Source organism: Brachionichthys hirsutus, chromosome 4, assembly GCF_040956055.1.
Source record: "Brachionichthys hirsutus isolate HB-005 chromosome 4, CSIRO-AGI_Bhir_v1, whole genome shotgun sequence".
In the NCBI taxonomy this organism is placed as follows: domain Eukaryota; kingdom Metazoa; phylum Chordata; class Actinopteri; order Lophiiformes; family Brachionichthyidae; genus Brachionichthys; species Brachionichthys hirsutus.
The window spans coordinates 3,558,843-3,584,843 of record NC_090900.1 but is presented as its reverse complement, the minus strand read 5'-3'; the positions used below and the strand labels follow the sequence as shown (position 1 = coordinate 3,584,843).

The window sequence follows — 26,001 nt, the reverse complement described above, 5'->3', positions numbered from 1 at the left end:
GTGCTCAATTTGAGATCAGAATTCCTGCTTCCTGTCTTCCTGCCAAGCTCAGTGTGGGGTGTGTTCCTGAAGAAGACCTGACCTTTGACTTAGTGTGTGCCTTCAACGCACATGTACCGTGGACACGTGCTTGTGTAAGGTGTGGACATCAGGGCCGACACACAAACACACACACTCACACACACACTGAGCAATACCAGACAGGCTCTATATGACACCTCTATTTAACTCTATCAGGTACTCTACTCAGAGGAGACGTGCAAATTGGTCATAAGCAACTCAGCTGATCCTCCCTGTCCGGCAGAGCGTGCACCTCCGTTGACCGCAAACCTGTGGTATCCCTGTCCGGACGTAGTAGTGCATCATGAAGGGCTTATAGAGCGTCACACACCGTACATGTTTATAAACTCCACCCTCAGCGAAGCTGGCGACAGGTTTTCACTCCTCGTGGGTTGAAAAACAGAACAGTACTAAGTTTCTATTCTTTTGTACACAGGATGAAACACTAAGGTTCTAATAATAGACCTGCAAGACGACTTTGTACCCATAATTGTATTGTAAATGAATGGATGGACAACTTAAATGCAGTGACTCCCTGCAGTGGCTTATTGTTGTGTATTAACCCATGGAGAAGTATATCATAGTTATAACATAGTATCTAGTTTGTAGTTAAACAATGAAAATCTCTTCTATATATATATATAGATATATATATATATATTAAAAATGTGTAACAACACAATGTAAACACAAACTGTAGTGTTGAACTTTTTATACCAAAACTGCACTTATAAAGCAGCTTCATTACTGGTTAAACAAAATTAATCTTCCTTTTAAATTCTGGAATTTCTAAAAAAGCTATATCGTCACATGAAATGCTGCTTATTGCACCCATCAGTTGAGCACCGTTTACACTGTTATTACACTGTTATTACACCGTTGTAACCACATTATATATCAAGAGATTTGCATTAAATATTAGCACAGCATAATTCTGTACTTAGAATATTGTAGTTACCGGTAGTTACAGAGGTTAATACACTGGAATAAGACCAATTTGAAGGGGAAAGTTACCGTGTGTGTTTTTTATTTATTTATTTCTGGTTTAAGTCAAATAACAGAGATGGAATATCCTGATATTAATGCTATTGTTGATGAATGCCTTTGTACAGTAGTGGATAACAAGCTTTTCATTCTCCTGTTTTGTAACTTATGGTATTTAAATGTAGGTATTATTATTATTATTATTATTATTATTATTGTATTTAGAGGTATGAGAAGACTGGCAATATTTTTGACTATTTAAAGTAATTTTGAATTCATGATATTAAAGAGGTACCTCAGGCTAATGATGTTTGCAAAATGGTGAGACGTGTGCGATCGCAGGTGAAAGGATTTGCCAATTGTTGGTGAAAAACGATCAGGAGACACAACTGTTGGTGCTTCAGTAAAACCAAATCCATTGTTGAATTCAAACAGTCAGCATTATCAGGCTGAGCAGAGAAATGTTACGTTTGACATTTAAATACAGCGACCGCAGAATTTGGCATGTGCAATTTGATTTGCTACATTTTCATAATTTATTTTTGCAGAAAAAAAAAGAATAATAATTACCAATCCTATTCTACAGTATCAAATCAGACAATCTGAGAACTGCATCACAAGGCTTTATTCAAATTCAGGGGCAAGGTTTTAATGAAAAAATTCTGAATACATGCAATGGTTGGATCAAAAGCAAAAAAAAAAAAAGGTATTCTTAGATCAGTATGCCTATAAATCATGTGTAAAAACAAATGTGATATTTAGTAGTCCTCTTGTTTTTGGCTAATCAATCTGAGCTCCTTATCATTTCCTTGTTTCAGCCCTGGTTTTTTGCATTTCTATATGATATTGCACTTCACATGTGACTGAATGGCTTATTTGGACAGTGGGTCATACAATGTGAATAAAAGGTCCAGGTTCAGAAATGAACATGATTTGGCTGGAAATGGATTGGTAGGAGGCGAACAAAGGAAGCACAGAAAAACAACAACGAGCTGACAGACAAGCTGAGTGAATGTTGCTTCTAGATCAGAGTGAAACACACAGCAGCGTTTATAAGGTCAGCAGATAGACGGCTGATTTATGGCAATTGTGTCCCAAAAAGTTCCCAAAAAGCAAAGCGCAAATTAGTCATCGCACAGTGGAGCAATTTAAACGTTAGCACTGACATCTTTTCATAAACTGTTCTGGTGACATCAATTCAGGTAAGGCCCGGGTTTGGTTTCCGTTCTGAATCAGAGCAGGCTGAGATCTTTGTCTGGTGCTACGTGACGAGGGTGCGATGGAGGAACTTTGTGTTGACAGTGACGCGTGCAAAAAAAGTGCCTCAGGTTTTCTCTGCCAGAAAAAGAATAAACTTTCTTTAGCAATCAGCTATTTTCAAGTTGTATAATGTTACACCCATGCTAGTTCTCACCACATTAATGTCATGTTTAATAAAAAAAAAAAAAAAATGCCACTCAGCATAAGAGCAAGATGCAAAGTACAAATCTTTGCATTAAAGCTGTCTTAGACATTGCATGGTGAGACTGTTTTAGATTGAGAATCTTTTGGTTTCCTGTTATATTATCCCACCCCTCATCACAGTTCGCCCGATCTGATCCCACAGTTTCACACTTTTAAAAACTTACTCGTCTACTACAGATACATCGTTTAGTTAGGAAGTTGTGATAAAATAAATATCAATGTAATTACTACACAGTTAACGTAATTCAGGGCGCACAGGCGGCACCGAGGTTAAAGCATGCACGATGTATGGACACTTCATGATGGTCCAGTTAAAATTGCCCAATTAAAAGAAATCATTGAAGCCATTTCTGAAGGAAAGGACTTGTAGGCCACCAACATGTTTCAGCACGTTGGCTGCGAGCTAAGTGGGAGCATAAACGTGGCTTCACTTCCAGCGCTGTAACAGACCTCCTACTGTGTGCTTCTGCCCACCGAGTGAAAGAATGCAGAAGAGTTGAAGAAGAGGACAGAAATAAAGTAGGATTGGAGGAGAAGCTGCTTCAACCACGAGCGCCCGTGCCTCAGCAGCTTCCCTACAGTGCGGAGAGGATTTAACCTCCCACGGACCATCTCTAACAAGCACCATCGATTTCACAGCTTTGCCGTGACGGTTGCAAATACGAAGTAGGGGAATCACCAACTTTCTCTGCCCACAGTTATGACATTTACGGTGAACGTCACTTAGCAACCCTTCATCTAATCCTATCCCACTCTCGGTGGCGAGCCTCAGCTCAGAGATATTGACATGTTGCACGACATAATAAACCCATTATGCCACTTTTGGTCATCTCCCACCAGCTGAGCCTATGAGATGGGACGATACACGTTTCCTTACAAGGAGGAGAGTCAGAGCGGTGATGATGAGCAGAGGGCCGGCTCAAATCTGGTATGATGTGCTAAACGAGGTGACAGGACACCACACGGCTCAGCTGTTTGATGGTGTGATGGTTTCAGTCTGGACTGTAAATCTAGTTTAAGTAATTTGTCTTCCCCCCCCACACAACCCCAAGTTATAACCCATACAACATATATGTTTTTGTTACAGTTACAGATTGCTAATACTATTCTAATAATAATATTAGGTGCGTGGCTAAAAACAATAGTAATCACACAGCTCACAGCAGTTATAGCTTTCCATATCAGTGCAGTGTTTCATGTGTTATTTCTAGTATCTGCAAAGGGCCAGCGGAGAATGTTTTAATAGTTTATATGCAAAAGTATAGAAAAAAATTAAAAAAACGGCATCATTACAATGTGATTACAGCACAGAAACACAAATAATGTCTTGATGGCGAATGTGAAGTGAAAAAGAGGCTCAACATAGACCTTTGGGGGGGATTTGGTAAGTTGGTGATATTCAGTATGATTCAGGCCCTGTGTGCTTGAGATTGAGGGAATAAGTAACAGTGTGTGTGTGTCGTGCAGTACAGTGTGTGAAGTATGACCCGGTGCAAGTATCTGTGTGCGTATTATTAGCTGCATCTCAGCCTCGAACCCTAGCTGTCCCAGTCAGGGCCTGCCAGACCGTCGTCGTCGTCGTCTGAGTCAGACTCTGGCGAGGCCTCTTTGATCCGGCGCAGAGCCTCGTGGATGCTCCTCGTCAGCGGGTCGGTGGAAGTGGGGAGCTCTCCGTGGCGCTTGCCGTCTTTCCTGGGGACGCGCCTCAGCTTGACGCCTTTGCGGATCTGAACCAGGATGTTGTCGGAGTCGTCGTCACCCTTGGCGGGAGGCAGGGTCCTCCGGTCGGCCTTCCTCAGGTGGAAGCTGCCCCTTTTCAAGGAGGCCAGCACCTCATCCATGGGCGAGTCCACTGCATAAGTGAAGAAAGAAAAAACCACTGACTGGCTAGCGTAATTAACAAGCTAATCGAATAGAGCTTACAATGGTACCGCTCCAGCACCTCTTCTGCTGTGGGAGTCAAACTCTGGAGTCTTCCTCAGCTTTTTCCGGGCAATCACAAGTTGGCTGCTGTCAAAGAAGCGAGGGATAAATGGGCCGAGTGGCGTGAAAGAGAGCTCTTCTCCTGCACTCTTCTGCGCATGGCGACCAGGGCTCTCAGACGGAGACAAGTCTTCTTTTGTCGGCAAGGGAGGTGGAGGTGGAGGAGGAGGGGAGACGGAAGACCCCAGCAATGAGGACAGGGAGCAGGGAGAGCAGGAGGAGTCTGCAGAACTCGGCACAGGTAGCGGAGGACGGGGGGTTTTGCAGGACCTCACGGGCTGAGTGGTGAGTGTGGCGCTTGGGTCCGTCTGCACACTGGTGCTCAGACACACGGGCGGGCTCAGCCTCTGCACACAAACGGGCTCCGTGCGCTCAGTTACGCTGTCCACTTCAGCACCCTTTCTACGGTCTCTCCTTCTGGTGTTGGACACGCGAAGTCGAGTGGATTTCAGGATCACCTGGCCCGGGTACCTCTACAGAGAATGGCAGAGAGAGAGAGAGAGAGAGCGCTGGAAGTCAGTAAGACAAAAACAAATAGAAGGTGTGATGATAACAGTTAACAGGAGATGCATACCTGCTTAAAAGTGCGCAGCCGGTCCAGAGTTCTCTGTCTCTCCTCACTTACTCTGCTCTTCTTCCTTTCCTTATCTTCCTCTTCTCCCATTCTCAGCTGAAACATTTGATGATTGCAGGATGATTGAACTGTATTCATATTACAGTCGACATTATTGTATTGTAAGAATATCGCCCCGTCAGACCTGCTGGCATACAGAGTCCTCGAGGAAGGTTTGGCTTTTCCGCTGCTTCTGACTGTGATTGGATACACAGATCTCCTGCAGGACAGAAAAGGAGATGAAATATCAACTGGTCTATTCACACAGCGTCACGCTGCCGACCAAAGCAATAGCAATAGGTTTCTGATTACATGAGTGTCCTCAGCATAGTCTTCAGAAATGTAATACCACAGTTCTCAGTCATTCGGACGGAGAAACAGGAAGACCATTGCGAGTTTTCTCACAATGGGATAAACTGACACCTGCACTTGCCAGACAGGTGTATGCTAGAGACAGACTTCCACACGCACACACTGGGGCTGAGTGAGGCGCACCCACCCGCTTGTTCCTCAAGTAGGAGCGCTTGGCAGCGATGCGCCCTCTTCTTGCTTCTAGCTGTAGAGCGCTGACCTGAAGTCTACGCGTGTCTTCTCTCTCCGTAGCATCATCTTCTGTCATATCATCCGCACTTTCGACGCTGTCATAGTACACGATCTCGTCCTGATGCTCTGAAAACACACGCACAAAGATTACAAGGCACACAGGTACAAGCCGTTTGCCTCTCTGATGGATTACGTACCAGTAATGTAATGAGTAACGGTCTTCTAGTGGGTTCAAGCGCAGCACTAATACTGTAAACTGTAAACAAGAGCTAAAAAAAATGAAATCAAATATTTAAATTCTGCCAAAATACCTGCCATCTGCCTACGAATGCTGTCAAGTTGGGCAGTGAGGAGCAGCTCTTCACACTGTAGTATTTCAGCCTGGATGTCATACAGCTGGAGCTGCAGCGCGTAGTACTGCGTCTCCATGCGGTCTAACAGGGTCATGGCATCCCGACCGCTGCACAGACTCTGCATCTGATGCGACAGAAAACAAGTCGCAAAACGAGAAGGTGCACGTGCGCGTGCTTCTGTGCACATGCTGGTACTTTACACGTGTTTTTAAATGGCTTGTAAGGATTATTAAAGCACCTCCTCTCGAAGCGCGTGCTTCCTCTGGTCCAGACAAATCTCCCTGGCTCTCTGGAGTTGCAGAGTTTCTTTTGCAACAGAATAGCGAAGTGTTTCCATGCGTTCCACTGCAGCCGTCCACGAAGATTTCCCGAACTTGCGCTGGTCCACCTTCATATGGTCATACACCCCTACACACACACACACACACACACACACACACGCCAGTATGCAATGAGCGGTAAGGATTCAGGGTCAAAGTGCGCTCACGTGAAATTAACTCACCAGCATGCTAAATTACTTCCTCCTCGGATACAGTGATCAGGTGAAGCTTTATTATGTAAAGAGAGACACCTACTGTCCACCTTTAGACATTACATTGATTTAAGTTTCCATTTATAGCTTCTACTTTAAATAAATCGGAATTTTTTATATAGTAAATTTCAGTAGTGAAGGAAAAGAACTGTGGTAAGCTCACCAGGGGGGTTTTGGACAACACACACACACACACACACACACATCACTTTGCTGCCAGAGCAGGTTGATCAATAAGTTGTCCTTGTTCCTTCCTGTCTGTCTCAAAGTCCATTATCCATGGTGCTCGCAACCACACACAGCTCAATAGCACGCCAACACTTCCAGTGCATGCGTGTGTGTGTGCGTGTGTGTGTGTGTGTGTGTGTGTGAGAGACTGCTCAAAGTCATTCCTCGGTTGATTTATTGACTCATCATTGGCAGTGACAGTGAGGCACGCATTACCTTTCTGTGCTCTGGCAGTGATCTCAAAGTATTTTACAGTAAACTCCTGTATGCTGAGGACGGCGTCCTGCGCTTTCTTCTGCCAGTCAATGTCCTCTTTCTTCAGAGCTTCAATCCGCCTTGGGCCATAATAGTCGTTGTCCAAGGAAATCTGTTGGGAATTCATATATTTTGGCAGCGAGATGAAGAACGCTGGTGAGCTGTAAAGCTCAATCCCTTTTAAGCTCAAGTCCATAGAACTACTGTAGTAAAAATACACTTTTCATACTAGTTTAGAAAAAACATTTAAAATATGTACAGTACACTGAGACACAGTATATCAAACTGATATCAAATATCCAAAGGAATAATAGTATTACAAATGGTATCATCAAAGGCCAGAACATTAAGCACATTTCTTATACAGCCAGTGTACACTAATATTCTAATAACGAGGTGCCAATAAATCAACGATGCTATTGATACTTAGCAGGATTGATGAGCAAAAAATGTGAAAATGTGATGAAAATACTTTGGTGAGAGTTGAATATTGAGAGAGGTGAATATTTATTTTTTTTGCATGTAGCAGAGAGAGATTTTATATGTATATACCGAATATGTTAATATGTGCTCTCTGCTTTCACCACACAAACGTGAAGAGGGAGCTCCACCTACGTTGTTCACAAGGGCCACCTTGCTGCAGACAAAAGCACCTGCATACACCTGGGCAATGTCTTTTTTATGTATTGCAATCAATTGTCAACTGTATTAAGGAAGCAAGGTGAGTAATTTATAATCCATAACCATCTCTTTTAACTGCAGTATCTGCTAATGAACATTGAACCAAAAAAAAGTTGAAAACTCTCATTTGAGAGGACCCAAGTAGAAAACAAAAGGCGGAGGAAGAAAAAAATACGAGCTGCAAAACTATCAGCACAGAGATGCATCTAAATATGACCTTAAGTAACCTCACTGCACATTAATGCACCCTTCAGCAGCCAGGTATCATTTACCACTGCAATATCCTAGGTCAGGTTACCATTGCTCATTCCTTTGACCTTTTCCACAGGTGGAGCAGGGAAAGATAGAACCCAACCGGACCCACAAGAGCAAGCACGTTGGCGACGGAGGCAAGGAAAGCCTTCCCTTTAACAGGCAGAAACCTTGGACAGAACCCAAGGCTCATTGTGGACGGCCATCTGTCTCGACCGTAAATTGAACTGGTAATCTCAATATTCTGTACACCAACACTTTTCAAATAATTTATTGTATTTATTCCACTAACAACAGAACTACTGCTGACTTTCTTTAATTCACATCACACACGTTATATTTGTAAAGGGCGTGTAAACTGGTTCCTTCTGTTCGGACTTGTTATTCTTGTCTGGAAGAGAAAACCGCCTAAAGCAAAAAACAAAAATAAAGTAACAGTGATTGTTCCTCATGATAATGGCTGCACGTTTGGGATCATTGACTCACTCCAGAATGAATTTCGAGCCAATCAAACGTCTCCTTGATGGCATTACATGATGGAAAAGTATCTGCCTCTACTTTTCATTATTGGAGGCAACATTAATCCTGACCAGATCCCCTGTATACTATTTGCAGCAAGGCAGACGCACACTTGAAAGCAACCTCCAACATTGGTCACCGTTGCCTGCAGACACTCATCAAGGCACCGCTCTCCAGTCCTTCAGCAAACAAATTAAACGTAAAGTATGCATAATGCACCTGTTTCCTCAACCTACCACGGCATCTACGGTCCTCTGTCTGTTTGCTTCCTGTTTCTTTGTGCTTCTGCGGTAGAACCAGAAGAGCCTTTGTATTCTATGTCTGCGAGACCTTGCTGTCTCGTGGCTGGTGCTCCGTCTCGCAATGATGAGACTGTCTTTGACCAGCTCACCTTGGTGGAAGAGTTTCGCTGTTCCTCACTCAATTTTGAGACTCTTGCGTTTCAATCTACACGTGAAAAATGATCATCATTTGGGCAAGTGTACCTAGAATAACTGATGTTGTTTTGAAGGCCAGGGTGGACGATTTTATAATCTAATCTGCTTGCCCTTTTGCTGGCAGGATTATAACAAAAACCTTCTGAACGGTTTTTACCTTGATCTGCTGTCTGCGAAGCATTGCTAGTTCCCTCATATCTCTGAAGGGTTGCAGCAAGTACTGGTAGAGCTGTGTGGAGGCCTCCAGCAGGCCCCCATAGGCCTGATCTTCTTCTTCATAAACCTGCAGCAGCTCCACCATACTGTCCATTGACTTGTGCTTCTCCAGCAGCTGCATAACAGAGGAACTTCATTATATTATTGGAAATACTTTCAAAATAAATGCTTGTTATCCACAAATGAAAATAAGTGCGCGATGTGAAGTAGATTGCTTATTCTAGCACAGGTTTCCTAGTGGCTCTTATGCACGTATCGGTGTATCAAAAGGCCTTTGGTGAAGATTACAGGACTGGATTCGCAAGTCATTCCAATTGTGAGAGTCGCTCAGCAGTGAATGGAAACATGCACCGCGCTGCGGGACTGAAACGATGCTTCGTGTAACTGTAAATAGGAGTCTATCTGAGAGTCCTTTCTGCTGCTGGGAAGAAGATCAATATGAACACATTTTTTTTTTTGGTCAGACTGGACAATCCTGTTGGCTACCAGCAAGCACTGAAACAGCCATTAACTCAGCCCTCAAATGGAGTGAGGTAGATCAATGGGCCAGTGTGTGTGTGTGTGTGTTTGTGTGCAATCCTGCACTGCAATAGTTTTCATTTAACTAGGGCTTCCTGCCGTCTTGCAAGAGACTATTATCTTTCTTTACTTATAGAATTACCGGCCGACATTAAAGAATTGAAATCCCTCTTAAATTTGGGCAGTCCAGGAGTTGTGTAAAAACTCGTTCAGCTCATGTTTAAGTCCGACTTAGAGAGGAGAGACGCACGGTCCTCTCCCTGGTAGTCAAGGAGACGGAGCGAGAACACAAACTCACCTCCTGCAGGTGTTTTGTCGCACGATGAAGCACCTCCTCGTACCCGGCCTGCCTCAGCTCGCTCAGGCTCTCATAGTACTCGTCTGGGTCGTCGTTTTCCGTGAACAGAACCTGAGAAAGAATCTTCCATCCGCACGCATCAAGAGCGTGGCCGAGGTACAATTGCAAACGATGGCAAAGCTCCTCCATTTCGGCCTTGGGCACTTCGGCGGGGCCGAACAGCACCGTCCACATCCCGGCGGGTTCCTCTGGAAACAGCGGGAGGCAGAACTCCAGGTCCGAATCCACAGAGCGCATCTGCTGGTGAATGGCCCGGAGGTCCTGGAAGGAGAAGAGCCCGGCCCAGCTGCAGTCCTCCCTGCTCAGATGATCCACACTGAGCAGCGACGAGGACAGCTGATCCTCCGTTAGAGCTTTCAGCACCTCCAAATCTGGACTGAGTGGAGATTGGGAACATTCAGTCACAGCATCTCTGCCTCTTTTGGCAGGGCTCCTGTCCCTTAAGAGACTTTGTGCTGTGTCCCTGTCCAGGCTGCTCGCCCCCTCCTCCACCAGAGAGTCCCTCCCGGAGCTTCTCCTCTGCGCCGTCCTGTTATGACAGGTGACAGCAAATTTACCCTCCACCTCATTCCAGGCGACGATAAAAGCAAATTTGTGTTTTTCCTTCTCCTCGAATGCATTCGGACGCACGGCTACCCAACCCGACTCCAAATGGTCCTCCATGGTGAACGACATCTCTGGAAAGTGACGTCAAAAGGCTAAATACGGCTAAAACGGAGCCGGTGCGTCAAAAAAAATAAAAAATAAAAAAACAAGAACAACGTTTACCACCACGCTCTGCGTTCTCGTCGAGAGGAGATCATCCTCTTCTCATCATCGGGATGAATCTGCAGTGCGCGTTGACGTTTCATCCGGCTCGAGTCCTCCCGTCACATCATGGAGTAAAACCACGGCGTCCAAATAGAGCAGCCTGGGGGGATGCATAGGCCTGACGGGCGTTTTTCATCCAGGTTAGCGTCCACAATAACATTGCCATGTTCCTTCCATCGTCGGCCAAGTCAGACCAGCGAAATACCCAATGGTGCCTTCCGGTGCTGCACGGAATATTGACTTCCGACGAAAAAAAACCCCCACGCAGGACTAAAGTTTTCGTGTGATCGTTTAATTTTTTTTATTATTGTTTGTTTCTGTTTAATTCTAAATCAATTGGATTTAAGCATTGAATTAATCTCCAATTGTATTAAATACAACAAAGAAGCCGAACCAGGTTACTTTGAGAAAGTAGTAAAATGTCCGATGTACATTAAAAGCAACATCAGTATTCAATTTGATACGTAAGGACGTGATGACGTCAGCAGGAGACTGAGTCGCAGACCAGCTGCAGCGTTCTACGTTGTCATCAATATATTTTTTGTTTTGTTCTGTTGTTTCATTTATTTATATTTTGAGTTAAGATACTGACTGAAATAAATTACTACTACTACTACTACTAATGTATTTGCTTATCTACAGTTTATTGTTTACTGAATGTCGTGTTTTCATAATGTAAATAAATAAAGTTTTAAAAAAATAGTTGCTGCAGCTTAGAGAGCAGAACAGAAATTGTGGTGCAAAACCTTTTTTGAACTGCCTGTAATCATTTATAAGACCATTTAATTACTATCTTTAAGTTATTTATTTCTAGTTCTATGCTTTTTGCTCATGCATGTGCCAGAAGGCCCTGAAATCATTTCACAGATTTATCCTTTACATACTTCCAAAACATTGTTTTCCAAATATTTTTTCCTGGGCCATGAATATCAGCATAGTATTCTGTTAATCAAACTGTAGACAGGTGATTGTGCTGGCTTGCTCGATGATAGGTATGAGTAATCCTCCCTCTCATTCAGTCTGTGGCGTGGCCATGGAAGGACATGTGGGACGTCCTGAAGCAGGTAAAAGGTTTTCCCAGTACGCCTGGCAAGCCCTTTGACAAAGTTTCATAGTTAAGTCAACACTTATTCAAAGCAGAAATATGACATGTATTTTTCTTTACACTACTGTTTACAACATCTTGTCATAATTTGAAGAGTGCAAACTGTTTCTGCTTCGCCTTACCTGGCTCTGACCCAGGGAATGCTATGCGTCTTCAGAGCAGCTCCCCAGAGCCGATGCTTCTCTGAAGCCGGCGGGAGGAAGCCTCTCTCTGCAGCCAGTTCTTCTGCTATAGCTCGGATATGATAGGGCTCAAATCCACAGCAGCCACCAATGTAGCGAATTCCAGCATTGTACGCCGCTCTGGCGTATTTATGGACGTCCCAGCGAGTAATTGATCTACTCTCCAATGCTGAGAGGAGAATACCAAGACAGAAGCTTTGCATTAACACTTACTACTTTAAATTCGGTCTACAAATATATTTTTTTGCAACTAACGGCAAGTTTTTTCACAGTTTTTTTTTTTATCATACTAAAACAAAACTTTGAGATAATAAGATTAAAAAAAAAATTCTGACCGAATGGGAACTCTGGTAGGCTGGAATATCCGGTGTGACAACATTCTGGTGTGTGAAAGCCCAATGGCTGGACCATAAGATGTGCTTTTAGACCAGCTTTCTCTAATCCCTCTTTCATCAGCTTCACCGTACGAACACACGTCAGTGGGTCCAAGTGGCAGTTTATTCCAACAATGTCAGCTCCTGTGCACGAACATAAAAACACCTCTAGATTAAAGCTAAAACCTAATGTTAGAATTGCCATATGACAGAAGGTCCGTATACCAGCTTTGACCAGTCTGACAGCACACTCTCCAGGTGGGACTCCATGCAGGTCCCCCATAGGCGAGATACACAGTGTTGCACCCACTGGCTTGTTGCTGGTCTTTAGCACTTCCACCGCCCACACAGCCTCTTCCACATGGGCAAAGAACTACAGAAAAATGTGTATGCAAGTATTATATCTTCACTAAAAGTTTTCAGTAATAATATTTTTTTTTTTAAACTGATGTGTTAAATATTTTTGCTTACGATGAATAAAGCTATTTTTTTTGGTTTCAGGCCATTCCCACCAAACAATGACAAAAATATTAGACTGATTTGTAATTAGTTTCTCTCTGTCTCTCTATTCATACCTCTGCGATAAAGAAATCGATGTCCTTCTTCAGGAAGTCGTCCACCTATTTCTGAAAAATGGCCTTGACCTTTGTCTCGCTGTGAGTCTCCAGATAACAAGGAGTCTGACAGACACCTCCAGCAACCAATGCATGGCCCTCATCGGCTACCTCCCTGACCAGATCACAGGCAGCATTGTTGATCTGGGACCCCTGGATCAGTTGAGAACAGACTGATATGATGACTGTACAATTTTCCATCATACAACAGAAACAAAATAATGTGACAAATATTTTTTATTTTATTTTTACTGACAGTGATGGCGGTAACATTTCCACTTAGCTTCAGCTTATCTTCACTGCAGTAGAAGGTGAACGTCTGAAGAACAGTTGATCCTGCTCTTAAAAACTCCCTGTGCAACTGTCGCACTGACAGAGGAAGAAGAGGGAGGAAGAAGACTACTTTATTTATCCCACAAGCTTGATTCTTCATTTTTGCTCTTTGTGAAGTGAATAAATGAATGAATACTTTTGCAAACCTCCAAGACTCATACCTGCTTCAGGATATTCAACAGCGGCTTCGGGTGTCCAGTCTCCACCCGTCACGTAGCCGCGTCGCTCTAGTTATATCACATAACCTCCATCTCCTACAACCACCTCCCCAGCATCAAGGCTTTCCAATATACCCTGAAAGCAGACGGTGTCATCAGAGGCTTGTAATGTTTATTCAGAAAGGTTTGTACAGGTAAATTCAGAATACAGGTTTTTTGTTTTGCCAACTGCTGGGATTTAGCAAGAAACAAAGTAGAATGCATGATTACAATCATGCAGAATTAAATCTGTAATAAACTTTAGTAACACTTTTTTCTGCATTTGATTTTGGTTTTATTGTGTGTATGTAAAATGATAAACGTGATTTTAAACTAACTGCGCACACTTATTATTATTATTATTATTATTCAGAAAACTGTTTCAGGCCATTCCAGGTTGTAGAATTAAATATATTGAGCATCGGGACAAGCACAACAATGAAGCTTTACAATATTTATTTAACAATGACAGATGGAAAAATCACTATTTCACCTTATCATTCATTGCCTGCAACCCCCCCTGACCCAATCGAGCTCAATGACCCGATCAAGCTCAATCCGATCAAGATTCTATCCCGATCGAGAGGGGTGGTTTATACCGATTTGATGCTCCGATCAGGGCGCACGAAAACACTTATTCCGATGTTTCGATACTAAGCCGTCCTTACTGCGCATGTCTGTGACGTCAGCTATACGCGCTTCTGCTATTCCCGAAAGCTAGTTGAAGCAGAGCGAGCGAAACACAGAACTGGTCAATATCTCAGACAAACATGTTGCCGGATACATTAAAGGAGGAAATTAACAGCGCAAACGGGGAAAACGCGCGAAATAACGTTGACGTTTCAAGGAGAAAAGCGCGGAGCGATGTTTTGTTTACAACGGAAGTCGCTACGGCTTCTTCTTCTACTATATCCGGTATATTTGGTATAAATTGCGCATGTCAAAATAATTTTTTCCGATCGAAGGTGTGATGCACGAACGCGCAAGTCCTAATCGGAGCAATATTTTTAGGGTCCATGAACGCAGTGCATCTGATCACAATTTTACTCCGAACTCTGATCGGATTAAAGAACTTTTGTCCATGTAAACGGAGCCTTGGCTCCGGATAAAGGAAAAAACTGCCCCAAAACTGTCCTACGTCACAATATCGAACAATAATAAATTCAGGAATAAACCTGCGCAATCGCATTTCTTCTTCTTCTTCCGGCTTGTCCCGTCACGGGATGCCGCAGCGAATCAAACCTTCTCGTCGATCGAATGCTTAATTCTGGCAAAGTTTGACGTCGGATCTGCCATTCCTGCAACAACCCTGAGTCTGCATTTATCCGGGCTCAAGGGAGACACACAGCAAAGTGGTGTACCTCTGAGGCTGTTCAATCTGATTTTGTTCAATAGAAGACGCAGAAAAATAAACGTGCAAAATAATTTGACACTTAAGTGATTTCTGTAATAGAGTTAGTACTGGGGGTCATTGTATTTTTTATTGCTGTTGTTGTTTTTACATACCCTTCTCTTGCTCTCCATCTTCGACGATCTCCTGGCTATTTTGCAAAGCTTGGAAAAAATTAATCGTGCTTCTCCTGAGCAGATTCAAGCATGAGGGAAGCGCTGACAGGTTAGAGCGCTACCTGAGTGAAACGCGGTCCCGCCTCCTCCCAACTTTCCATTGGCCTTCCCAGCCAATGGAAGCAAGGGGAGCAGGGGGAAGCAGGGGGGAGGGGGGGATGATGATGCTTTTTTTTTAGCAGCATGCTTTTTCATTTGCACGACGAATTTAGCGTAACCAATTCACCTAATTTGCATGTTTTTGGTGGTGGGGGAAGCCGGAGACCCCAGAGAGAACCCACGCAGACGCAGACACGGGGAGAACAAACTCCTCACAGAAAGTCTGCAAGTCTGATTCGAACCTGTGACCTGTGAGGCAAAAGCGCTTATCAACAGCACGGTGGCCCATTGTGCTGCCGTTGTTTAAATATTAAATATTAAATTATGGCAAAACCGGATCGCCCAACGTAAACCTAAATAATTATTATTGTTGTATTTGGATTCTCTGGTGTGAACAGAGAATCCAAATACAGGAATGTCATTACAGTGTCATGCTTGGCCGGAACTATGAAATGAGGCCAAGTTTGTCTTATTCTAAATTTGTTCCATACCACTAACCTTCCATATTTCAACCTTATTTTTAGGTCTAGGTCATCTAACTAATGCAAGTGGGTGGAATTGGTGTCTGTGTCTAGCCTTTTTCCGGGCAGGTGGCTTTGGCACGATTTCTAGCCAGTGTGTCCTCCAAAAATCCAAATGTGCTAATTGCTGGCTTTAACTCTTCTGGATCAAATCTGGAAATGTTTTGCTGTGCTGTTTTGTCATGCTGTTGCGGCGCGCTCATCTTAAATAGTAATTTATGACGTTTTATAAGCATTTCTACTTCGCGTTCGAGGTCATCAACGTCAAATAGTAACTCTGGCGACTCTGGGGTTGCTATATCAGATTCCGTATCAACAATTGGGCTTTTTTCTGCTTCCTTGTCAATTTTTTCCGAAGGAGTGAGTCGCTGAGCATCCCATGTGTCTCTCCCAATGAGGCCTATGTACCAACCTGTCCTTGTCCATACCTTGACTTTGCCATCCAACCCAACAGAAAATACATTTTTACAAGCTGGTTCACATTTAACACTCACCACTTTTGTGTGGTGAGCCTGCCAGGACTTAAGCAGAGGTGGAGAACACGATCCATTTATGTTTTCCTGTGTTTTAATACCAAATCCTTTCATGTCCCATAGAAAAATATTTCCAATGCTGTCTCCAGTCAGTAATATCTCTTCGTTGGCATCAGTTGACATGGTAGTAATAACTGCGTCTTCATGCTGCACTGCCCTGAACTTTCCCAATGGAGCCACATTACTCGTAACAGACCATGCATAGATGTAGTCATCTGCAGAAATCAGCAGTGTGGCTGTGTTGTCTCTGTCCGCTCTAGTACTAAGAAATAAACTCCCTGTAGATTTGTCCCTCATGGATTTTCTACTACTGTCACTATGTTTTTCTTGACTCTTCTCAAGAGGCACAATCTCTGTCTGGCATTGTGGAATTGCAGTGCCATTGAGCAAGTAGAGAGCCTTTGCACTATTAGCATCCCAGATAACAATATTTCCACTGCTAGAGGCAGTAACCAGTGTGGATTTGTACCCAGCCATTGACGAAATGTCATTTAAATCACCATGTTCCAGAAATCGGCTGCCAGATTCCTTCATATCAAGATTGAAAACGATCTTGGAGTCTTTTCCAGACACGAAAACCCTATTGTTTAAGCAGAGAATATTTGTCATCTCATTTGGTAGTGAAACGGGGCAAACGGCGATCTCTGAGCCACTGTTAAAATTCCACACCTTCAATTTCCCATCGTCGGAAACTGTAATTAGTCTACGCTGAGGTTCATCAAATGACATTGCAGTGAGCCTAACGTGATTTGGAGTGACCTTAAATTCTAAGAGCGGCTGTCCGGTAAAGATGTCCCACACTGTCACCACACCCGTTTGGCAAGCAGTGATGACCTGCTTGAATTGGGCGTGATAGAGAACATTGGAAATGCGATTATCATGGGATGTTAACATATTTCCAAAAACATCTGTTCCTCTTCCTAAACATGTTGCAATATCTGAGTTAGCCAGTATTAATGCATTGTTATGCGGGTTATAACACATACTGGACAGCGGTTCCCTTCCCATGCCTTCAACCTGCAAGCTTTGCAAACATAGCCAAGCATTTTGGGACCACAAACGAACATTCATATCCTTGGATACGCTGATGATTGTTCTACTGTATGGGTTAAATCTGATGTGAGTAACGGCTGTGGAATGTCCTGTTAATTCCTTTTTGCACATGGCGGTGTCTGGAGACCATATGCGCAGGATGCCATCGTCACCACCTGTCACCAGAGACTCAACCGAAGGTGCGTATTCAACACAGTTGAAAATCCTTTTGTCGCTATTGTATACTCTTTTAGTAACTTTACTTTTGTGTGACTTGGCCAAGGCAGCAAGGACCATTGTCTGGGATGAGTTGCCACAGACGGCAAATGAGTCGAGGGATGGGAAGTATCGTACTTGGCTGCAGACATCCTGAAAGATGGGGAATTTTATGCATTGAAAGTCTTTAGATGGATTTCTTAAGAGATTTTTCTGATAAACTGTTGGACACGGCATCAGAGAGATTTGCTCATAGGCTTCTTTACAGAAAAGGCCCTTTTCTTTCACAGAGTAGCTGATAAACACTGACAAATTTCCACAGATATCACCAAAGGAGAACACTGCCTTGGAACCATTAGACCAGTAGTTCATTGTATTAACTGTTTCTTTGACTATCATGATGTGACTTAATTCAAGAAGTTCAGCATACTCACTGTATTTGTAAAATAATAGTTCCTCCCCAGCAGTGGCGACAACCAGCTGTCTGAGTTGTGGGAGGTATACCATGTCATTCACACGAATTCTCTTTTGTGGTAAAGTATACTTGTTTAGTGGGTAGCTTAAATTAATTGTAGAATGTCCATCAAAATTGTCTCCCCAGAAGGTCAGCGTACCATTTGAAGTGATGGAGAGGTATTTACCTTTCTGGAAAGGCCTAATTGGTTCGATTGGATCCTCAACGTTCTGATGATAAAAGTCATCATTTTGTGGACAAAATATCAACTGGATGATTTTGCTTTTACTATCAACGGTTATATTTTTGAAAGATTTTGGGAAAGGTTTATCTTTGTTCGCTATCATCTGTGATGCATTAATTTGGTTGCGCAGGTAAGCCAATAGTTCTTTGAGTGTCACAGTATTATGGTAGTTTGTGTTAATCTTATAATAAGTTTCTTTGATTTTGTCTATACTAATAGAATCTCTGAATAGTTTTCCAATTGCTACACAAAATTGCTCAATGTCCAAGCCTTTACATCCATCCGGATCATTCTCCTTAAACAGCTGTACAATCTCCGGAATGTGATTTGGACTAAAAATGTCTGTATTTGAATTCATCGGACTTAAAATTAAATTAATCAAACTAACCAGGAGGTTAATGTACTATCTCAATTATAATATATACCCAAAATGATCAAAGAAAAAACAACAACAAATATCAAAGAAAAATCAACAAAAAAGATCATAGAAAAAACAACAAAAAAGATCAAAGAAAAAAAAAAGGATTTTATTTTCAGAAAGGCATTTGTGAGGTCAGACACTGATGTTGAATGAGGAAGGCCTGACATGGCTGAATTGATGACAACATTTTGGTACATAAAACTTCACTCGTCGCCATTTCATCCCACTCGTCGTTTGTGCAGCACTGTTGAGCAATTATCAATCTCTGGGCTTGTTCCAGCAGTTCTACTTAAACAGATAAGGCAAAGAACACCGGGTGAAAAATTAACTGGTTTTGTCAATAAATCAATAAATCAATAAATCTATTGATCTAGTAAGGTTTGTCTCAGTCCTATTAAAACCAATTTAAATAAAAAAGTTACTTGTCGGACTCAAATAGCTGTCAACGACATTGCAGTAAAACAGTAGCATTTCTTATCATGAGCATGATACTCCCCCCCCCCCCCCAAGTACTTAGTGTCAAATATACAAAATCGTACATGTGAAGCAGCGTAGTGTATATAGTGTTCTAATTATATTATTATAATCCAGGTCGGCGGGGAGTCTTTGCTTCAAGTGGAGGATTTCAAGGATATCTTGGGATCCTGTTCACTAGTGAGGGAAGGACGGTTACTTGTTTATTGACAGTTACAACCTTTCCCTTCAATCTTGATGATTAAGGGTTAGGATAGGAGGTGTGTTTAGATCTTTCAGGACAAATAAGAAGAGACATCAATATCACACTGCCTTCAGATCAAAGGACAACTGAAAAAAAATTAACAGCAAAGACTATCAAAGTTGAAAGTACAAATCAACAGAAAAATAATCTGTGCATTTTTCCTATTTATTGATATTACCCCTACTAATATTACACTGACACACATTATATATGTACCATATTTTTCAGACCATAAGGTGCACTTAAAATCTTTTAATTTTCAGAAAACAAATCGAGCGCGCCTTATAAACCGGTGCACCTTATCTATTAATTCTGGTTGTGCAAACTGACCTCGAGCCGATTTAATGTGGTACACGGCGCTCAAAAAAATCTGTCAGCATGTTTTAGTACGACTGGGTAGCTACGAAAACAAAACATTGACTAATAAACGGGTCCACTTTTTGCCATGCAAAAATGTCTTCTAGATCTGATCCAGAAGGAGGTTAGACAAATTCCATAAATATTGGTCAATAATCAAATGAGATATTGCGGAACACATTTTGAAGCTCCATTGACTGCAATGTTATTGACATTTTCAAACATCCATAATCCAAAATCTCTTCTGGATCGTCATCATTTATAATCTGTTCCTGATAACATTCCCAACATTTCCTGAAAATTTCATCAAGATCCGTCCAGAACCTTTTTATTTACCCTGCTGCTAACAGACGGACGGACACAACAGTAAAAAGAGCAACAGGCAGGCCTATGCACCATGCACCACTGCGTTCCGCCGAGCCAACAGGGGGCGCTGCAGCATGTGTATAGAACAGACCTATTCTGTGACGTCACGTCCTGGCGGGATGTCGAACTAAAACCAGAGGTAAACAAATGTACTGAACCGCTTTTACAGCGATATTGAATCATGTTCTGTGTTTTTATAGTAAACGGGACTTTTTATGTGACAAAGCTTTTTTATTTATTTATTGTGAACATTTACTAGTCGTAGTGCAATTTAACGTCCACTGTTCACTATTCGTCCACTATTAAATTCCCGTAAATGAAACGTTCGATTAAACAAGGTGAGCTATTTCATATTATCCACGTTCGTAGGTAAATTATCCAAAACCGTCGTAAATAGTAAAATTTAAACAGTTCGAAATAGTATTCTTGTCCTTAAATAGTGGATTCATTGTATAAATGTACTTGCTTACGATGGTTTATCCGATGTGCGCTGCACTTTTTTAAGTAATCCAGGTATTATCACTGGATTTAGAAACTGCAGCGGCGTTCATGTGCAAGGGTTTTTGTGTCATATAAAAATAAAATGGCATATATCACTTATTTGCGATGATTGTCTTGATAAAATAAGAAAGAAACGCAGTTATGCACCGTAGAACAGGTGATGCCACTGCGCCACCAACCCCACAGGTTTTCAGTATGACCATCGTTCTGCTCGAGAAGCCAGACCCTCACAGCCCCTTCTTTCTAGATTGGAGGGTTGGTTTAACAAGGGAGTAAGTCATTCTGAGAGTAATTGGAGAAAGACTTTGTGGCTATTTCAAATATTATCAATGCCTTACTAAATATGTTTAGAATGATCAAGCATGTGCATGGAACGTAGATGGGCAACAATGTAATTAGAAAATGTTTCTCTCTCTATCAGCGTTTCCTTTTTCGGAGGAGGCAGATCATTTACTTTTAGTATGCTGTTATTACTGTATATTTAGTCCATTCATCCTTTTGATCCTATAATATGCAGTATATAATGTAATTACATTGATAGTTGGATTGTTCTGCAAAAACAATTTATTGATCTTTTATATGCCCCCACTTCACTTTCACTCTCGATGTAATTTGTTGACTGGAACTGCAGTATTATTTTATTGCCTCTCTGGTTTTGGTTGGTACCTTCCTCCAGATACCTGTACCAGTACTTTCTTGTGATGGACTCATCTGACAACATGGAGAACCTCAACCACATGGTGGATGCTGTGGTACTGAGTAATGGTTCCAATCCTGACAGTTCTACAGGACATAAGGGTACCTCCCTTACAGACATGCTAAGGTTCTTTCCACCACATCCGTTTTAACTGTTCCTTCATTGCTACTTTTCCAGTTAATGACCGAGTGCCGGTTCATCTGGAGAATCACACTCCTCAAAGTAGTAATAACTAATATTCAATCAATCGAACGATGCACTCAAGGAAGACCTCTACTTCCTGGTTTATTGCATTAATTAAAGTCTTCATAATTGCTGTAATTGCTCTTTTCAGAATGAAAAAACAGATGTCCAACCAGTGCTTTGAGATGGCTGTACAGCTTCTTACAGGTGCATACATCTATGTTCGTTATTTCAATAGTATTGTATTTTAATTAATAAATACAAACTCAGAAATGTAAATATCTAATTTACTGCAACAGGAAAAAGTAAGAGCTCTTGCAGTCAATCTGACGCTGAGAGAGACTTGTGAGTATTTTAAATTAGCCTAAGATTGTCATTTATTTTCAAAAATGTGTACTTTTAACATATATCTTGTTAAATGTTGCAGGCAAGATTATGTCAGTGAGTTGGAGAGAGTGAAGACCGTTAACTTTAACAGCACATTGATACTGCACAGGTAAACAGCCTTATTCTTAGAGATGACTGCTGGATTTGTGGCTCTATTACATGCAGTATAAGTACAAGTCATGAATCTTTGGTCAGCTTTGATTGAATATTAATATAACTGGTGTCTTTCAGAATGCAGATGTGGCATGCGATTGGTGAAAAGCTGAAAGAGAACGACTCGCAGGCAGAGTATGTTAATGCACGACGTATTGAAACAACCAGCGTGTTTATTTTCATGATTTTGATGGTTGTGGTTTACGGTGTGTTCCTCAGTGACTTGAAAGCTGTGAGCGAACGCTTCCTGACTCTTTGTACACACATAAAACAGCTTCAGCAAGTGAGTCGCGTCCTCTCGTGCATTTTAAGTGTTTGTCTTCAGAATCAGATGAAATGGTATTTCAGTTTATATTTTGCTGTTTTGTGACATCTGTCAACTTGCAGCATTTTTGCAAAGCCTCTCTGTGGTCCAACTTGTGTATGGAGTTTGTATAGCCTCGCACAGAGAGCACTAAGGCTTAGTTAATGGAAACATAATTGTATCAGTTCATTTAAAAAACAAAAACACCCTCTAAATTATGAATATGTACATTAGAGTTTAGACAATAATTATGACAATAACTATTTGTTCCTGATGACCTGTTGCGGCTGTGCATTTGTTCATTTTTAAAAAGGAATCACGAGATCTTCAAGATGAAATTACAGAACTACAAAAGAAAAGGCTTGGTATGTACGAATAGTAAAAGTATATTTCCACAGTCAAGTTTTTGGTCAAATTTTTAAAAATCTTTTTTTTTTGTGTGCGTGTTTGTGTCTGTAGAGATGAAGCGGCTGATACATGAGAAAATGAAGGAGACGGAAGAGTTGATTTCCAAGAAACATTTTCCCGATACAGACAAGTTCAAGGGTGCTTTGGGAAAAGGCATGGCAAACCTCGAGAAATATAAGAAGATGGTCGTCATGATGCAGAACGTCATCAGGGTAAATTAAGCTACCGCATCTATAGTGGATGCATTATATATCAGTATGGTGTTCTGAAGTAGTTAATGCATACAATAAAATAAATTAATTAGTCTATTTTCAGGGCTTAATCTTGGCCTGTAAAGTCAACTGGATGGATGATCCCAAACTTCGAGACATCGCCATGACCCTGGAGGAACTTCCTATATCTGAATAGAAAGGAGATCCGTTTTATTCAAATTTTTTTATTATTCAGTTTTATTCCTATTTTCCTGTGTTTTATTACTTAATAAATAATCGAGAAAATCGTTTGTGTCGCGTTTCATTGGGGAAGCCGGTGGAGTCATTGACGCGCAGCCGCCACTAGATGGCAACATAGGCTAGAGAGGACACCTGCGCGCAGCTACCGCGCACATCCTGTCAGTGAAGAAGAGGGCGCGCTACGCGTGTGTACGTATCCGAGAGATGCTCTAAAATTACATTTTCTGGGTCTTTAAGCGAAAAAATAAAAAAAACAGCCATGCCGAAGGTAAAGACGGAGAAGAAAAGCAGGCAGCATCAAGACGTCAGAAACCAAGGTGCGTCAGCCATTACCGATAGCATGACGGCAAGCAATGCTAGCTGCTGGAGCAAAAACAGGCATTTAAAACATGTAACTGCTAAACCACGTGACGCGTTTCGTGTCTGCGACCCGGTTGCAGGGATCATGTTCAACACCGGCATCGGTCAGCACATCCTGAAGAATCCGTTGGTCGTAAATGGCGTCATTGAGAAGGTGCCGTTCGCGCACGGGTGAGCTCTAAACGCCGAGCTTCGTGTTCTGTGGTGCTAACGCTGGGTTCGGGTTCGGGTTCGTGTTCGTGTTCGTGTTCGTGTCCGTCAGGCTGCCCTGAGGCCAACAGATGTGGTTCTGGAGGTCGGACCCGGTACCGGGAACATGACGGTGAAGTTGCTGGAAAAAGCCAAGAAGGTTAAAGTTCCAGATTTTTTATTTATTTTTATAAAATATATCTATATAATATAAAACTATGAAGACAAAAAAAAAAGATATAATGTAGATATATAATCGATTATTTAGTAAGATAGTAAATAAATATATTTTTATTCTTTCTTCCTTGCGTTAGATGTCTATAATGGAATTTAGACACATCTAAGGAGTAATGGAGTTCCCTTTACTGAGAACCTACAGCTTTGTTGCCAGGAATTCAAACTCTCAACTCCACCTTCGCAGGTGGTGGCCTGCGAGTTGGACGGCAGATTAGTGGCTGAACTTCAGAAACGAGTGCAGTGCACGTGAGTGTCTTCAGCAGCATGCATTAGTTATTTACCCCGAAGGAAATTCTGTTCTCTCATTGGTTCTTGTAATATGAAGGGTGCTTGTGTCTTCCAACAGACCCATGCAGGCCAAACTCCAGATATTAGTGGGAGATGTGTTAAAAACGGATCTGCCGTTTTTTGACGTCTGCGTGGCTAATCTACCGTACCAGGTGAGCTAGAGTCTCCTCCAACCGGCGCACGCTTGATGATGTCATCGCGTCTCTCAGCTTATTTTATTTTACTTTAACTACAGATTTCTTCACCGTTCGTCTTCAAGCTTTTGCTGCATCGACCTTTCTTCAGGTGAGACCCCGCCCTAGTTGTTCGTCCCGTTTTGAGCATTTAGCACCTCGTTCGTGTTTAACCTTTGTTCTCAGGTGTGCCGTGTTGATGTTCCAGAGAGAGTTTGCCATGCGGCTGGTCGCTGCACCCGGAGACAAACTCTATTGCAGGCTGTCCATCAATACGCAGCTACTAGCTCGGGTGGACCATCTCATGAAGGTTGGTGTGTGACCGTCGAGAGGGGGCGCCATCGCAAAGTGTCTCAAAGCGCTTATATCAGTATTTCTGTTTCTCCCGCTATCAGGTAGGGAAGAATAATTTCCGTCCTCCTCCCAAAGTGGAGTCGAGCGTTGTCAGGATAGAACCAAAAAACCCTCCGCCACCAGTAAACTTCCAGGTGCGATTCGACTCTGTTATCGGTTGAGAGAATAGCGAGGACCTCTTTTTTAAATAATGACACTTGTTTCTCTACTAAAAGGAGTGGGACGGCCTCGTCAGAATAGCGTTTGTCCGGAAAAACAAAACCCTCAGCGCAGCCTTCAAGTAAGTACCCGTCGTCTGCCTCAAACACGAGTCACCTTAACCCGAGTCTGTTCTATCAGAGGCGTCACGCTGGGTTTTCATTCCCAGGTCCACTGCGGTGGAACAGCTGCTGGAAAAGAACTACAGGATTCACTGCTCTGTACACAATGTGGTGAGTCACAGTGCAGTTTTTTTTTATGTGCTGATGATTCACACGCAAGTCAGTTTGAATCTAAGATCTTGTGCTTCATCTTGACAGGACGTCCCCACAGACTTTAGTATCAGCAAGAAGATTGAGAGTGTTTTGCAGGGGAGTAGTTTTCATCAGAAGAGAGCCAGGTCCATGGACATGGACGACTTCATGGTGTAAGTCCGGCAGCCACTTAGTTTTAGCTTCCTCGATTTAATTCCAGGAATGAATTCTTTACTCATTTGTTTTCTTCTACATTTGCAGACTGCTTCATGCATTCAATGCTGCAGGCATCCACTTTTCTTAAACGGCCGAAAAACCAGAGAGTTTTATTACTGCGACTCCCCGAAGAGTGGAAAGAAATAAAGCGACTGATCTGCTGGATCTTTGCTCGGAGGGACTGGATATTCAAGCAGTCGGGATAATCCCATCAAGAATAATTGAACACATTTAAAGAGCTCATACTGAGCTTGTTCTTTACTATACAGAAAAAGTTCACCTTGACATGCATGGAATAAAAATGTATTTCAGCTGGTTAGTGGCTGCTTCTGTGTGTGGACTGTCTGTAATAAACGACCAACGTTGTATACATTTATTAATAGCTGTTTTTCCTAGTTTCATTTTTATAACAAAGCGGTTAAAGGTGGGTGGGGGAAAAAAAAGCTTTACCTTAAATAAGAGTTAAGTCAGTCGCCACTCAGAACAAACTGGTGCAAACTAAATGCAA

The 26,001-nt window shown here is 42.3% G+C and overlaps 4 protein-coding genes and 1 pseudogene across 4 annotated transcripts; 2 read left to right on the top strand and 3 right to left on the bottom strand.

Annotated features, from left to right (window-relative positions):
- Positions 1-4,046: 4,046 nt before the first annotated feature.
- On the bottom strand, positions 4,047-10,672 carry LOC137893083 (junction-mediating and -regulatory protein-like). The gene is made up of 10 exons (XM_068738513.1): positions 9,938-10,672; positions 9,062-9,235; positions 6,977-7,127; positions 6,239-6,408; positions 5,959-6,124; positions 5,604-5,773; positions 5,250-5,324; positions 5,066-5,161; positions 4,451-4,964; positions 4,047-4,360 (listed from the first exon to the last, which is right to left on the bottom strand). The coding sequence occupies exons 1-10, from the start codon at positions 10,670-10,672 to the stop codon at positions 4,047-4,049; spliced, it is 2,565 nt and encodes an 854-aa protein (XP_068594614.1).
- A 499-nt stretch (positions 10,673-11,171) lies between these two features.
- On the bottom strand, positions 11,172-15,235 carry LOC137918318 (betaine--homocysteine S-methyltransferase 1-like; annotated as a pseudogene).
- Positions 15,236-15,404: 169 nt separating this feature from the next.
- On the bottom strand, positions 15,405-17,951 carry LOC137918029 (WD repeat-containing protein 5B-like). Its single transcript, XM_068760771.1, has 2 exons — positions 16,373-17,951; positions 15,405-15,526 (listed from the first exon to the last, which is right to left on the bottom strand). Exons 1-2 carry the CDS (start codon positions 17,949-17,951, stop codon positions 15,405-15,407), a joined length of 1,701 nt encoding a protein of 566 aa, XP_068616872.1.
- A 3,390-nt stretch (positions 17,952-21,341) lies between these two features.
- cenph (centromere protein H) lies at positions 21,342-23,180 on the top strand. Its single transcript, XM_068738724.1, has 9 exons — positions 21,342-21,463; positions 21,672-21,727; positions 21,820-21,865; positions 21,948-22,016; positions 22,139-22,195; positions 22,280-22,343; positions 22,678-22,729; positions 22,824-22,984; positions 23,088-23,180. Exons 1-9 carry the CDS (start codon positions 21,342-21,344, stop codon positions 23,178-23,180), a joined length of 720 nt encoding a protein of 239 aa, XP_068594825.1.
- Positions 23,181-23,394: 214 nt separating this feature from the next.
- On the top strand, positions 23,395-25,856 carry dimt1l (DIM1 dimethyladenosine transferase 1-like (S. cerevisiae)). Its single transcript, XM_068738347.1, has 12 exons — positions 23,395-23,541; positions 23,665-23,738; positions 23,847-23,933; positions 24,195-24,256; positions 24,357-24,450; positions 24,534-24,583; positions 24,658-24,781; positions 24,867-24,959; positions 25,041-25,105; positions 25,193-25,256; positions 25,344-25,450; positions 25,539-25,856. Exons 1-12 carry the CDS (start codon positions 23,484-23,486, stop codon positions 25,579-25,581), a joined length of 921 nt encoding a protein of 306 aa, XP_068594448.1. The 5' UTR covers positions 23,395-23,483; the 3' UTR covers positions 25,582-25,856.
- Positions 25,857-26,001: the final 145 nt, after the last annotated feature.